This window comes from Grus americana, chromosome 29, assembly GCF_028858705.1.
Source record: "Grus americana isolate bGruAme1 chromosome 29, bGruAme1.mat, whole genome shotgun sequence".
In the NCBI taxonomy this organism is placed as follows: Eukaryota; Metazoa; Chordata; class Aves; order Gruiformes; family Gruidae; genus Grus; species Grus americana.
The window spans coordinates 2,917,673-2,932,297 of record NC_072880.1 but is presented as its reverse complement, the minus strand read 5'-3'; the positions used below and the strand labels follow the sequence as shown (position 1 = coordinate 2,932,297).

The 14,625-nt window shown below is 60.0% G+C and overlaps 1 protein-coding gene across 2 annotated transcripts in view; it reads right to left on the bottom strand.

Moving 5' to 3' along the window:
* Positions 1-1,159: 1,159 nt before the first annotated feature.
* Positions 1,160-14,625, bottom strand: part of ZNF687 (zinc finger protein 687) — a 29,833-nt gene continuing 16,367 nt past the window's right edge. Inside the window, exons 2-10 of one of the 2 annotated variants that reach the window (XM_054806222.1) lie at positions 9,460-11,726; positions 7,235-7,413; positions 6,505-6,681; positions 6,103-6,265; positions 5,512-5,808; positions 5,025-5,137; positions 4,539-4,680; positions 2,301-3,997; positions 1,160-1,324 (exon numbers count right to left, since the gene is read on the bottom strand). In XM_054806222.1, the coding sequence (XP_054662197.1) occupies positions 3,524-3,997; positions 4,539-4,680; positions 5,025-5,137; positions 5,512-5,808; positions 6,103-6,265; positions 6,505-6,681; positions 7,235-7,413; positions 9,460-11,706 (3,792 nt within the window). In that variant the 5' untranslated portion in view covers positions 11,707-11,726 and the 3' untranslated portion in view covers positions 1,160-1,324; positions 2,301-3,523. Of the gene's footprint in view, positions 3,998-4,538; positions 4,681-5,024; positions 5,138-5,511; positions 5,809-6,102; positions 6,266-6,504; positions 6,682-7,234; positions 7,414-9,459; positions 11,727-14,625 lie in introns of both variants that reach the window. The other variant, XM_054806221.1, reaches the window with a different exon arrangement.

The following is a 14,625-nucleotide window of genomic DNA, read 5'->3' as shown; positions in this document are numbered from 1 at the left end:
TTTCCCACTTGGCGTAGGTCACCGCCATCCCACGGCACCAACGTCACGGTTGGAGCTCCTCGGGGTTGGTGGGGGGGTGTCAGTGCTGCCTCCTGCTCCTTTCGAGCACCTTCCTTTTTGGGTTGGTGGTTTGGGGTTTGGTTTTTTTTTGGGGGGGGTTGTTTTTTTTTTTTGTGGGTGGTGGTTTTTTTTTGTTGTTTTTTTCCCTTGACACTGTTCCAGGAATTTGGGACTGTGAAGCTTCCTCCTCCCCCCACTCCCTTTGCAATAATTCCTGGCTGCTTTTCCGTGCCTGGAATGTCAGGCAGGGGCCGCGGCTTTGGGGGGGGGCAGTTCCCCTCCGGTGGAGCCCTGGGCTGGGTTTGGCCAGGAGCAGCTCCAGGGCTGGGGCAGGAAGGAGCCTGGTGCCTTCCTGGGGTGCCCCAAGCCCAGCCCCCCCCTTCCCTTCCTGGGGCAGATGCAGCTGGGGGGGGGGGGCAGATCCAGCGCTGGAGCAAACGGCCCCCCAGAAGTGTTACCCTGCCATGCGCCTGGGCTGCAGGGGATCCCCGCAAACCCCCTCTCCTTCTCCAGCCCTTTTGCTTTAAGCACAGTGACCCCACACCCCCCATTCCTGTCCCCCCAGTTCCCCCAGTCTCAGCCCATCCTGCTGGTCAGATGGTGACGCCCCACCAGCGTCGCCGTGTCCCCTCCGGTGTCCCCGCGGTGGCTGTAGCTCCCGGTGGTGCCACCCCTGGCCCAGCGCACCGGCCTGTAACCCCGGATGTCCTCGGTCTCTTTGTTTAGCACTAATTATTTGTCATGTTGATTATTTAGCATTAAAAAACAAGAATTCTATTTTAAAATGCTGGCTGCCAGTGGCCAGGAGCCACCTGGGGGGGTGGGGGGGCGCGTAATCAGGGACTGAGTGGGGGCTGGGGGCACCCTAAACCCTGGTCACCGGCAATCACAGGCCTCCTTTGAGGGTCCCCGTGCCCCCCCCGCAGCTTTTGGGGGGGGGGGGGCCCTCAGAGCCGCCCTGAGGCCTCTGTGGGGACTCAGCCCCTTCCACCCCCCCCATTTTGGGGCAGGACCAACACCGTCGCGATGGGGTGGGGGCAGCAGGACCCCTCCCGGGACACACGCGGGGCCACGGAAGCAAGACAGGGCACAGCAGGGGTTAAACCACTAAAAGTTTAATTGCGTTATTACTACAAGAATAAAGGATACCTGAGAGCCTCTTGCAGTGCCCGTAGTTTTAATGTAGCATCATCACAACCCCCAAAACCAAGTTACAGCCGCCCCCGCCCGCTTGAACAGAAGTCGCTCTAAAGGCACTGAAGTGCTGGAAAACCAAGAGATTACAAAGCAATTTGTTTCCTTCCTCTAAAACTCGTAGAAACTTTAGGTTCTTCTCTATTATTAAACATCATTTACACGTTCACAGCCCCACGCGATACAGCTGGGGGGGGGGGGTCTGGGGGGGGTGAAGGTGGGGGGGTGCGGGGGGGAGCTCAGCGCCGGGGGGGGGGGGGAGACCTGGCCCAGGGGCTGTGGGAACCGCTGCTTGCTTTTGGGGTTTTTTTCCTCCTTTTATTTTAAAAGCCGCCCCCTGCCTCTGTGTGTGCCGTTCAGCTGGATCCACCTGCAGCGAGGGGCAGGATTGCCCCTTGCACTTAAAAAAAGGGGGGGGGGGGGGGGGGAGAAACCAAATCCCAAGCCCGGCAAACCAGCTTTCCCCACCCCAGAAAATACGTGGGGAGAAAAAAAAAAAAACCAAACCCCAAAACAAAACCCAAAATCACAACAGTTGGGGGGTTTTTTTGTCACTTTTAGTGTATGATACAACTTTACACAGCGTGTTAGAGGTTATTCACAAGGAAATAAGGAGGAGCCCAAAGTTAAGTTACTGAAATAATTACTCACACAAACACCCTACCCCAAGCACAGGCGCTAAACAAACAGAACAAGTAGAAAGTTTCTTTTCCGGCTTTTTTTTTTGTTTTTCACCTTCCCCGAAGGTAACTGGGGGGGGGGGGGAACGGGGGACGCGGTGACAGCCCCGCATGGGCGTGACCCCACTGTCGAGCTCTCGCACACACGTGTGCGGGGGACACACACACACACACACACGTGGTTCACAGTGGCCAAGGGGGAGCTCGATCTGGCCCCGTGGTCCTGAGCCGCACCGGAAGCCCGTGAAGGGGATTGCCGAGGAAGAGGAGCAGTCGGTAGCGGAGCCCTCGGCCCCCCAAGCCGGGCGGGAAGGGGGTGGCAGCGGGTGACGCCAGCACCCCAGGGAAAAGCCCCCCGAGACTCACCGTCAGCGTGTCAGTCTGCAGCGGGGGTCGGCAGCGGTGTTCCCTCCTCGTGGCTCCTTCAGCTGGAGAGCGGCCGGCACGGACCCCAGATCCCGGATGGGGTTGGGGGGGATCCCCCCTCGCTGCAGCCCCAGCAAACACCCGCTGCAGCTTCGTGGTGCCGGGGCAGGGGGGGTGACAGCGCCACCGGGCTCACACCGAGCTCATCCAGTGGCCTTTTTTGGGGCTTTTGCGTTCCCGCTGCCAAACGAAAATCTCCTCCTCCTCCTCCCCGGGGAAGGTTGCCGGCCGGGGCATGAGTGCGGCCGTCCCGGGCCACAAAACGACGAGTGTCCGAAGGCCGGCGCCGCCTCGAGTTAGTGCAAGTGGTGGTGAAGAGGGACCTCGCGCGTCTGGCAGGCGAGCGGAGCCAGGAGGGGCTGGGGCGTCTCTGCGACGATGGAGACTGGCCGCGAGTCTGGAACCGGCTTCTCCCCTCGGCTCCCGGCAAAATACAAAATAAGCAACATTCAAACGGGAAAGAAAAAAAAAAGGTGGATTTTGCTGTGACATTATTGTCAGCACAGACGTCTCTGTCCCACGATGGCAAAGTGTCCGCTGGTCCCCGGGTCCTGCCCCACGCTCCAGCACTCCCCCAGGGCTTCCCTTCCAGCACGGCGCATCCTGGGGAGAGCGGCCGGGAAGAAACCCGCGGCGTAGGAGAAAAGCCCTACACTCAGGATTGCCAACACCCGCCGCGGGGCAGGAGGTGTTGTTCTCCCGTCCTCATCCCCGCGGGAGGAAGGCCACTGTCCCTCCCCGCAGACACCAGTGGCTGTGGGGCAGGTCACGTCCCCGTGTGAGGACAGAGCAGCGAGCAGCGAACAAACCATTTGGTCTCCCCGAGAGCAGGGCAGCAAGTCCGGACTCTGCCCTTCCTCTCCGGTACAATAAGGCAGCCGAAATCCCGCCTGCCCCCGGCTCTTGCTCACAGCCCCGGGTGGGCTGAGCCCCCGGCCCCACGGGGACGCCGACCGAGCCGGTTCAGTGAGCCAGGCACACGGAGTAGACGGATCATGCCGGCCAGGTTCTCGTCTCTCTTCACGGCTCCTTTATCCAACCCCATGTCGAAACGCTGCCTGGGAGGAGGGAGGGAGGAAGGGGGAGCCCAGGCGGGCACCGGCAGCCTGGCGCAGAGCTCTGTGCTGATTATGTACACGTCTCGTTCCCCCTCTGCCGGGGCCCTAGTTTTCGGGGCTCGCGTTCTGCCTGGCCCGGATGAAGGCCATGCCGTGGGTGCGGAAGTGCGTCTTGAGGTTGAGCTGACTGTCAAAGCACCGGCCGCACACCTTGCAGGAGAGCTTGCCGTCGGCCGGGTGCTGGGCGCCTCCTTCCAGGGGGCTGCGGGGCCCCGGCTCCTCCATCTCGCCCGCTCCCTTCTTCTTCTTGTGGGTGATGAAGCGGTGGCGGTTGAGGGAGACCTGGGAGGTGAAGCAGAGCCCGCACTCCCGGCACTGGTGGGAGCTCTCGTCAGTCCGGTGCTGGGGGATGTGTTCCTGGAAGTCGGCTGAGCTGCTGGCGAGGTAACCGCATTTTCGGCACCGGAAGGGGGCCTTGCGGTCGCCCTTGGGGTTTTTGGAGGGAGGAGTGGTGCTGTCAGGCTCCTCGCTGCACGAGTCGCCCTCGTCCGAGGACAGCTTCCGCTTCCGACCGGACACCTACGGGAAGGGTTCGGATAAGCTTTAACGGGTGCCTGGTTCGAGCAGCTCCTGGCGTAACCCAACCTGCCCGGGGATTCCCCAACGGCTCCTGCAGAGATTTGCTGGGGTAAAGGCCCCCCAGAGCCGTGCCGCTGCCTGTAACCCCAGCCAAGGGGCTCCCAAACGGCCCTGGACTCGCCTGCACCCCTCTCGCCAGGCGCCTTTGCCCCTCGCAGCCTGGGACAGCTCCTAAGCAAACCCCAAGCCAGAGGGGATGTTCTGCGTTTTCTCCCAGCACGCAGCAAGCTGAGCCAGCCAAGTTCAGTCCCTGGCAGGGAGACAGGAGCGAAGCGAGCTGTGCCCAGACGGGGCCCGCACCCACCCAGCGGGCGCTGGGCCTCACAGTGGGAGGGAGCTGCCGGTCCCAGGCACTGCAGGATGCGTGGAGGCAAGAGCAAACCAGGATCAGGGCTCACGGCGATGCCTTCAACCCTGCCCGAAACCTCCACAAGGCCCCAGCCCTTTGCGAGCACCCCGAGAGACGGCAGAGACCTCGTACCTGCGTGGCGCCGGTCCCTATCCGGGCGATAACGACCTCCTGGCTCTTTGTCTGGTCGGTCACCTTGATCCCGTGTCGCACCTGGATGTGTTTCTCCAGGATGAGGCGGCTGCTGAAGGTCCGTTTGCCCTCTGTGCAGTACCTGCAGGGCCAGAGCAGGGCGGCAATGAAGGACGCTCCGCAGCGAGGGGCTGAGCCCCAGGCCCGCTCCAGCCCTGGCTCCCTGGGAAAGCTTGGCTCTGCCATCCTGACCCCGGCTCTAACCACGAACGGGCTCATCCGTGTTTCTCTGGAGGGTGTAACACCCTGGAGTCCCTCCCAGTACCTCCTTTCCCTCCTACTTCCCAGCCACTTCAATCCCCATCATGCTTCAACCATCCGTAGCTTTATCCTCCCCACAGCAGCTTGACCGAAGGAACCCGGAGTCACTCCTATAAAACCAGAGCCCTTTTCTCAGCCAAACCCAGGAGAAGGTGCTGTGGGTACCGGCAGGGATAAACGCGCTTGATCCCTTCATGATTCACTCGCACGTGTCTCCGGAGGCTGGGAGCGGAGCAGAATGAACGCTCGCACAGGTGGCATGGGAACTTCTTCACCGACTGCAAGAAACAAAGAGGCAGGTGGGTAGCACGCGGGGAGTCGAGAGGCTGGAGAGCGGGGCTCCCCACTTGAGTGGGGAAGCCAGATGTGGGAACTCAGCGCTGCTCAGATTTCCTCTCCCCGCCCATCCCACAGCTGCACATTTGGATAACGAGTAGCCGGTCATTGCTGTTCACCAGCCTGGGTAACATCCCTGCTCCCCAAAACCTCAGCCCTGACCGAGTTTGTACTGGGGGCAGAAGTGATGTCCAGACTGCGGCAGAACGTGCTCCTGGTCCAGTGCTGACCTGCTGCTCTGTGCCATAAACATTCTCCGCCCGCATTCCCAACGGCTCGGCAGAGCCGGAGCTGGAGCCCTCGGCTTTCTCCTCACCTTGCCGTGGTCCTTCTTCATGTGGGAGACATACTCGTCACGCTCCGGGAACCAGGAGTGGCAAACGCCGCATGTCCACCCGCTGCCCTTCGACTTGTTGACTGTCTTGCGCTGGAAGCGGCTGCGCTTGGTCTTGCGCAGCTCTGGGGAGCTGGGGGGCTCATCCTCCTCTGTGGAGGACGAAGACTCGTCTGAGATCTTGGACACGGGGGTTTCAACAGGCTCCTGCTTCGGTGTGAGCAGCACGGCCGCCTTCTTCGCCAGGTCTTCCTTGGGCTTCTGGGGCTGATGAGTGTTCTGGAAAGCAAAGACGAGGTGTTGGCAGGTGCCTGGGGCCGGGATTCTCCCCCCAGCACTGCAGCAGCTGGAAGGAAAGCTGCCCACCCCCAGGCCCCAGCCTGCACAGACAGGCTCATCTCCTCAGGCTTTGGGACGGGCGTGGGGGACAAGGGGACCCCATCTCTGGGCCTCGCTGCCTTGGTGATGAACTGGCAACCCTAACGCAGCCTTGGATGCCCCTGGCGAAGGAGAGTCAGCAACTACCAGCAGCGACAGGCTGTGCAAAGAGCGCCGAGCCCGCCGCAGCGTTACCTTGAGATGCTCCAGCATGGTGCGCTTCTGGGCAAAGAGCAGCGGGCAGTCCGGACACTTGAAGACACTGACCCGCTGGTTGAGCAGATGCTGGTCGAAGTGGGAGGAGAGCAGCGGCTTGTGGGTGAAGACTGTGTCGCACATTGCACACTTGTAAATCATTCTGCCGGAGGAAAAAAACACCGCTGTTGGCACAGCCCGGGTTTGGATCAAGAGAAACTTGGAAGAACCCCTTCATCAAGAGGGTGGAGAGCAGCCCTGGGCGCAGCTGACCCACGCCAAGGGATGGGGAAGTAAAGAGGAGATGGCTATGCAGCTCCCCGTGCTGGTGCTGAGCTCTTCCCGCAACGTCCCACCCACCAGCGACGCTCCGGGTTCTCCTGGTGAGGAGGGAACACTTACTTGGACTGCTGGTTGCTGAAGCCAGGGTGCTGCGTGTAGACGTGCGCGTGGGCGCTGGGGGCTGACTTGAATGCCATGGGGCAGATGGGGCACTTGTGGAACACCTCGCAGTGGGAGGTCTGGATGTGGGACTTGATGGAGTTGACCCCGCCGAAGACTACGGCGCAGCTGGGACACCTGAGAGGGGAGGAGAGCGGGAGGCAAGGGGTAGGGGACAAACGGCACGGGGGAGCTCAGCTGTGCCACACAGACTGGCACACGCCAAAAGTCGGAGCACAAGGGCCCACGCCTGCTCCCTGTCTGACCACGGGACTCGGGAAGAGCCCCTGCCCCAACAGACACCAGGATTCAAACCAGTTCTGGGCTCTGGGAAGGCTCCAGTTTGGAGCAACCGGTCCTGCCCATCACTGGTGGGTCCAGGGCCCAGGCAGCTCATCAGAAGGAGCTGGGAGATTGAAGGGGCTGATGCTGCCAGGCGTGACCGAGGTAAAACAGTGGCCAGGAGGTCCCGGGAGGAGGAAAATCCCCTGGGATTAAAGGAGTGAGAGCCAGAGAAGGGTAAAGTGAGACCTTCACCCTCAGCCCTGCGCCCAGCGCCGCCGGGGAGGACGAATGTGGATTCCTGCCCCATCTGCAAAACGAAAACCCGCCGCAGGCTTGGGACTCTCCCCTTTGGTCCTGGGTGTCTCCCCAGGTCCCCCTGCCCCGAGCTCAGGCCGCGGTGCCCTACCTGTACCCCACTCTGCGGGAGAAGTGCAGGCAGGCCTCCTTCAGGTGGGCCTCGAAGTTCGCCAGGAGGAAATTCCCTCCGCACTCGGGGCAGACGTGGGGAGGCCGGTTTTTGTGCATCCGCTGATGGGCGTTAAAGCTGCAGCGATTGGACATGATCATGGGACACGTCGTACAAACCTGGGGGGAAGAAGAGCATTGAGAGGTTCGGCCTGGCACGCACCCACCTGTACAAAAGGGCTTTGAAGCCTTTTCTGCAGACGGACAGGCTAACAACCTGCAACACCCAAAGCGGCCCCAATCCACGTGCCGCCAGGGGAAGAGAAGTGCCAGGACTCCGCAGGGCACGTTTTAGGAGATAATCTGCTTGCGCCAGCTTGCTGGGTAATTGTTGAGGGTGTTTCACACGTGGACAAGATGCCTTTTCCGGGCTTTTCATCACAGATGGGTCCCAGCTGCGGTGCATGCCAAGGGTTAGCCGGGGACCAGCCGCTTGGCGAGGGAGTTTTACCGGAGGGAGCGGGGGTGTATTCAAACCAGCTGCCAAAACGGTTTTGAAACTATTTCTAGCTCCATGCCAGGATACAGACACGGGGATGTCAAGGGGAGAAGCTGACAAGGACTTGAGGAAATGGGCTGGAGCTTCCAACAGAAGGAGCTGCCTGGAAAGACAGGATGGCTAGAGCAAAGGTGGGGCAAGGAAGGAAAGGAGCAGCCCCCAGCCAGGCGCCACAGGCAGCAAGCTGTCCTCGGGCTCCCCTCGCTGCCGGTAGCCAGACTGGGCTCCAAAGCACCGCCAAGAGAGACCCACGGGTGATTCTGGCAGCAGGGCAACAGGAGGGAGCGAGGGATCGGACAGGGAACAGCAGCTAAAGGCAGCCGGGAGACGGAGCAGGGACAAGGGACATGTCGGCAAGGCAGGGGGGATGAAAGGTGCCAGGTGAGGAAGAGGATTAGGGAGGCTTACGGCTTCAGCCATCCCCATGCCTCGCTGTGCTGAGGAAAGCCTCTGGGCCTCTTTATTTTAAAGGGAAAAAAAGCTGTTTGTAGGCGGTGTTGGTTTAGGGAGGAGTGAGTCTGCCGGGTGGCTAGGTGGAGGCTGTTAACAGGTTCTGCCCTGCCAGCAGCTTCAGGTTGAATTCCCAAGCTCAAGCACTCGCCGCAGATGGGCTCCCTCGGAGCTAGAAATATTACGCTGCCGCATTCACAGGCAGCAGGCGCCTGCGGGGAGATCAGGACGATTTCCTCCAGCTCTCCTGTCCCTGATCTCCTCCTCTTCGTGCCCTCCTACTGCAGCCCTGCACCTTCACCACGTCCCAAACCCTCCATCGACACCAAGGCTACAAGAGGGGGTGGGAGTAAGAAATCCTCCCGGTAAAAGAAAGCTCCTCGGGACAATCCACATAAGCACGTGAATCTCGGTGCTCCTGGTGACCTTCAAACAGAAAGCAGGCCTGCTCCATAGCAGCAGGGCCGTCATATCTGCATTTGAACAGCGTCCTGGCTACAGCAGCAGCTTCGAAGTAAACAGAGTTACCAGGAAACAGCAAATTCCCTCTATGCAAAGGAAGCCGAGGGGGCTGAACATCGCAGGCCAAAGGGAAAGGTGAAGACGTGCTGCAGGGAGGACAGGGCTCCTCTGTGGACCTCTTTTCCCTCCTCGCCTTTTAAAGGTCATCCCTCAGCAGCGTTAATCCCGTGCGTTTGCTGGATGCTGCCTGCCCAAACAAACCAGGATGTGCTGGCAGCAGCAGGAAGCACATGGGATCTCAAGGTTGGCTCTTGAAGCCGGTGGGGGGGGAAGAAACCCCCACCACCACCCTGGTTTCTCCAGACTCCATTTGTGCTTCAAGCCGACAAAAGAGGAAGCAGCGCCCACGGCTCTAACATGGCTCCGCGCGGACAGCTACGTCCCACAGCGGGTGCCAGCAGGCAGGGCACCGATGCTCGGGGACCCGCTCTTCCCTCCCTGCCGCGCCCCGGCTCCTGCACCCACCGGGGCAGCTCTATCACCTGCCGACAACTGACAAAGGCCTCCCTTTCCTCCACCCGGTGCCTCGAGGGCATGAACCGAACCCCAGCTCATGCGTTTTCCTTCCTGCGTGAGTTTTACATCGGGAAGAATCGGGTGCGCAGAGGCAGAGGCGCTGCCTAAGTCACAAGTGGAGACTCCCGCATCCCCAGGGACGGTTTGCTGCGGCTCCCACCGCCATCCCACCTACGTACCGTGCTGCTGGTGGTCCCCGTGGTCACTGCCTGCTGGAAATGCGCGGCCAGCCCGGCTTTGTCTTTGCATTGCTCTTTGCACTCCAGGCACCTGAAGCAGCTGTAGTTGGTCTGCTCCGAGCTGTTGCTCAGAGGCAGGATGGGGAGGTCCTGAGCCCCGTTGGCCGCGGCCAAGGCATCCTGAGCCACACCAGTCACTTTGCTAGCGGGGAAGGAAGCCACCGAGACCAGGGGGGTGATGTCCGGCTGTCCGATCATTTGATCCAAAGCGATGGGCCTCATGACCAGATGGGAGCACTGCATCACCAGGCCCTTGTCCTTGTGCTCCCGGGCGTGCAGGAGCAAACTGCACTTGTTGAAGAAGACGAGGCGTTTGGTGCAGTGGTTGCAGGTTACCTCGATGCGCATGCTTCGCCGGTCGTAGTGGCGAGCCAAGCTCTTCTCCAGGGCGAAGGAGTCCCCGCACTCCAGGCAGCGGTAACCGAAGGGAGGCAGGGTGAGGCTCGCGTCGGCCGGAGGATTCAGGTTGGGTTTGTACGTTGGCAAGAGGTTTTTACTGTTGAGGATCTTGTTAAAGGCTTCCACGAGGCTGGACTGGCTCCGGGAAATGACCGTGCCCGCGATGGTAGGGGAAGGCTTCTGCGGCTGCACCATCACCACTGTGGTGCCGTTGACTTTCTGGTTGGCCGTGGTGGTGATGGTGGTGGTCTGCGTCACGGTGCTGACGTTGGTCCTGGTGTCGGCTTTGGGCAGGGTCTGCGGCACCAGATTGATGATGTTCTTGGCCACGGCTTTACCCGTCTTTGCCGGCAGCACCACGGATTTTTGCTGAGCCACGCTGGCAGCGATCAGCATGGCGCTGCTGGCGTTCTGGATGGTGGAGACAGGCAGGACAGTCCCTTTGAGCTTGGTGCCGTTGCCAAGCTGAACACTGATAATTTTTGGCCCCTCGATGGTTTTCAAGGGGCTGGAGAGCTCCATTTTCTCCTTGGGCACCTCTAGCGCGATCCCTTCATCTTTCTCTGCCGATGCTGAGAAGCCGGCACCCTCAAGAGAAGTCTCCTGAGAGCTCTGCTCGGCCGGCCCCTTGGTGGAGCCCGGCTCCGAATCTGATGAGACCCTGGTCACTGTCCGGGTGATGCTGCCACAAGATGTTTTGATGGTTTTAATCCGCACTTTCAGGGGTCGCGAGGAATTGGAAGAAGGGGAATCGTTGTTGTTGTCGTCTTCCTCCTCCTCTTCCTCAGCACTGGACATACTCTGTGGACTTCCCATCGACTTCTCCAGAACTTCTTGCTCTTCCTTGAGGGTGATGTTGTCCAGCTGCTTTGGAGAAGTGGGGAGCCTGGGGCTTTGTACCACTGGCGAGGAAGGCTTGAAGAACGGCTCCCGGGGGCTGGCGGGCGAGCGTTTCACTTCGGGAAGGTTGCTGGCGCTGCTGTCGAGGTTTGGGTCAGAACCGGGCCAGGATGTGATGGGAGAATCATCTGTGGAGTAGCGAACGGTGACCGATTTCAGGTGCTCCAAGGGACTGTCACCCAAGGCTGCAGCCAAACCCTTGGGGCTGGCTTCGCGGCCCACCTCCTCCGAGTCGGACTCCTCTTTTTTGATGCAGGGGATGGTAGGAGGGGACCCGTTTGCCCCCCCTGCCTGGCTGGTTTCGAAGGACTGGGGGAAAGCTGGGGGCAGGTTCTCCGTGCTCTCTCCCATGGGCTCTTTGCAGTCCAGCGACGGGGTGGGAGACGGGGAGAGGGAGGGCACAGCGAGGGACTTCTCTTTCGGCTTACACTCCCGGGGTCTGTCAATCAGGTTGGCAGCATTGTCTTCATTGGGATCGGGGCTAAAATGGGAGAAGATATCCAGGGCTTTGGGGCCTTTTTCTTTCACCCAACACTCCCCATTGGAGGATGCCACAGCTTCCACAGACCTGGAGGTGGGGGACCTGGGCATCTCGGTGGCCCCAAAGCCATTCTGCAGCAAGCGCGGTCCGATGACGTGTCCATCTTTACTGCGCCCGTCCAGGGCATCGAGCTGCTCGGGGCAGACGGTGTTCTTGACGATCACACTGACAGCGGTGATGTCTGTGTGAGGGAGCACGTGGTCAGGGGGTCCTGGCTCCCCAGGGACTTGCTTGATGTGAGCGTCAGCTTCCTCGTGGCCGGAATGGATGGCCTCATTTGTGTCGATGTCAGGAATATCAAACGCTGCAAGAAGGTCATCGAAATCTGGAGTCTTCATGTCACCCATGGTGGGGAATATGGCAGAGTCTGCAACAGAGCAAGGAGAGGAGCATTAGTGACCTGGACAAAGCCATCGGAGACACATAGCAGAGACACGGATGGGAACTTGCTTCTCCTGAGCCCCACACTAAGCACAAAATCCCAGTGGCGCCTTCCCTTTGAACCCCAGCCTCGCACCCCTCGGGCACAGCACAACACTTCTCGGCCTTTTTCACTTCGTTTGCTTCCATAACATTTTTTGATCCCCAGCTAGGATGACAGAAAGTTCAGAAGGATCCCAGCACCCTGGGACAGACATCCGAGACCACGGGATGCAGCCTGGCGAGAAGCGCTGCCCCGAGCCCGGAGCAACTCCCCACAGACGTACAAGATGAGGAAGGGCCACGGCTCCGCGGCAGAGGATCGGCGGGTTGCAACGAATAACCAGGCGGACGCAAGTCGGGACCAGAGAGCTGCAGAAAGAGCAAACGCCTCGCAAGGGGAACACGTCACTGCGATGCCGGAACCATCCTTCCCCGCCCCGGCAGCAAGGCCTCCCCAAGGCCAGCCCCACGAGGACACAGCTCACAAGGAAGGCGTCCAGACGGCAACAAGAAGACTCAGATAAGAGACCTCAAACACGTGGGCTGTGGAGCAAAGGATGAAGAAACAGAGGAGGCTGAGGGAAGACATGGCAACAGGTTTCAAAACATGGCTGCGGCAGAGACAAAGAGAATAATGTTCCTCTTGTCGTTGCAGGCTGGGTAAGAAATCCCAGGATTAAGCTGCAGCCAGGGGATGTGGCTTAGACAGCAGGAAAGACTCTGATTTATAAGGATAACCAGGCAAAGGAGGCAGGAGGACAGGGGACGCCCCACGTGCTGGAGAGCAGCTGGACGTCTGTCTGTCCAGGGGAGCAGATCCACCGGGAGGGGATGGGGGGATCTCGGAGATGGTACCGGGGTGTGCTGCCCTCAGGCCTTCTGCTCTTAGCATGGAGGGCGGATGGTTACTCCTAACAGCAATCATCAAAAGCAAAAAAAAAAAAAAGAAGAGAAACCTTCATCTCAGAGGCTGTAAGGGGTAAATGCAAACACCCTCAGCCCCACAGAGAGCCAGCCCTGGCAGTCGCCTCCTCCCCCAGCTCCCAGCGCTGCCTCTCAGCTGCCGCAGAGTCAGCCAAGGCCGCTGGAGCACTCACTGCCCGCCTGCCTTTACCCTGCCCTCGCCCTGCCTCCCCGCTGCAGGACACGAATCCGCTCCTCGGACAGCGCAGCGTCAGGGAAATGGCCGCAGCTTACAGCCTGGTCCAACCGCTCCGAGGAGGTTCGCAGCCCGGCTGGCTGTCCCTGCGGTGGGGTGGCAGCTGCCGGCAGCGGGAAGGACGGGCAGCGAGCAGCACAGGCTGCTCCAACGGCCATGGCAAAATCCACCAGCAGCAGAACAGGCCCTGCGGGACGGACAAGGACGACACACGTTGTGGGTAAAGCTGCTTTTTGCCAAAGGGAGGGATTCCCTCCTGGGGAGCTTGGTTCAGTTAAAACCCACCAACGCCAAAGGAGAAACTTAGCCTGCGAGGCCGGCAGCCCCCGCAACCCAGCGCTGGAAGCCCTTGACCTTGCCACGATTGATGCCAGAAACAAGTCACTGCTGTGAAACCTGCCAAAACACCGACAGGCGGAAAACCTGCAGCGTTTGTCTCAACAGATTAGCCAGAGCATCCTCCCGGCCGGTGGCACATTACAGGCACCTTCAGCTGTCACGTCTTCGGGTCGCAGCATCCACCCCCTTGTCCTACCAGTGGCTGTGGAAGGGAGCGGTTCAGAGTCCCCCAAACACGCTGCTGCGATATATATTCTTTTAATAAAGATTTAATAACCTCAGTCCTGTCCACTTATTTGTGAGGAGTGGGATGGATGGATGGATGGATGGATTCTTTGTGTCTTGGCGTTGGCCAAACAGGCAGCAGCACTAATGAAGCTGCTTTCCATCTCTCCTATCTAATTGGGGATGAACGCAGACTGGCTTTCCCCTTGCAGGAGCAGCGTCTCTTCTCAGACACGTCTCTGTATGAGCCTCGTGCCGTGGACACCACAACATATTCACCCTCCCCTCTACACAACCCGGAGCAGCTGGTTCAGCGTTTAGGCCCTTCACCTCGCCCTGATGTGATGCTCCAGCTTCCCGCTGGTCGCAGAAAGGCTTTTGCTGATGGCTGCAGCGCCCAGTGTTCCTGGGAGAGGGCACCGTGTCGCAGGCCAGGAAAGCATCCCTTGCCTGCTGGTGCTGCTCAGGGGAAGGGCTGCACCCTTGGAAGAGCTCTGAGCTTCACGGCAATCTCCAGTTTGGAGACCCCGCGGGTGTACACGGCGGGCCAGACACGCTCCTGTGGCAAAGAGCTTCCTCCTGCAGCGTTCGTTCTTTCCCAAACTGGAGGTGGATGGAGGAAACAAGCGGAGCTGGTGCCCATCACCTCTGTGGCAGCATCAGGCCTCAGTGAAGCAGCAGCTCCCACGCAGCCTGGGTTTCCTCGGAGGTGAGCAGCAGCGATCGCAGATCCACTCCGCTCGCGTCCAAAGCGAAAACTACCTACTACCTCGTGCAGTCGGAAGTCTCCTGACCAGCCTTCACCCTCTCCAACACAAGTACCTGGTGACAAAGCAGCATGGAGGCCAAACGGGGTCAACGGCCTTGGGACGGCTCTCACACATGGTTTGCTCTTTCTTTTGTAGCTGGCAAACCCCCTCATACCCCCAATTCAGCTATTCTCAGGCTTAGCGGGTCTATAAAGACTCTGGTGGTTTTCCCAACAGACAGCTTAGTAAGGAGGCTTAGTCTAGCTTTATTTTTAACTCTCACCATAGGTCACCCCAAGGGGATCTCCGTCGGGTGCAGTGCGGGGTCTGTGGGCCACCAAGGAATCTGCTGCTCCAGAACAACACTGACA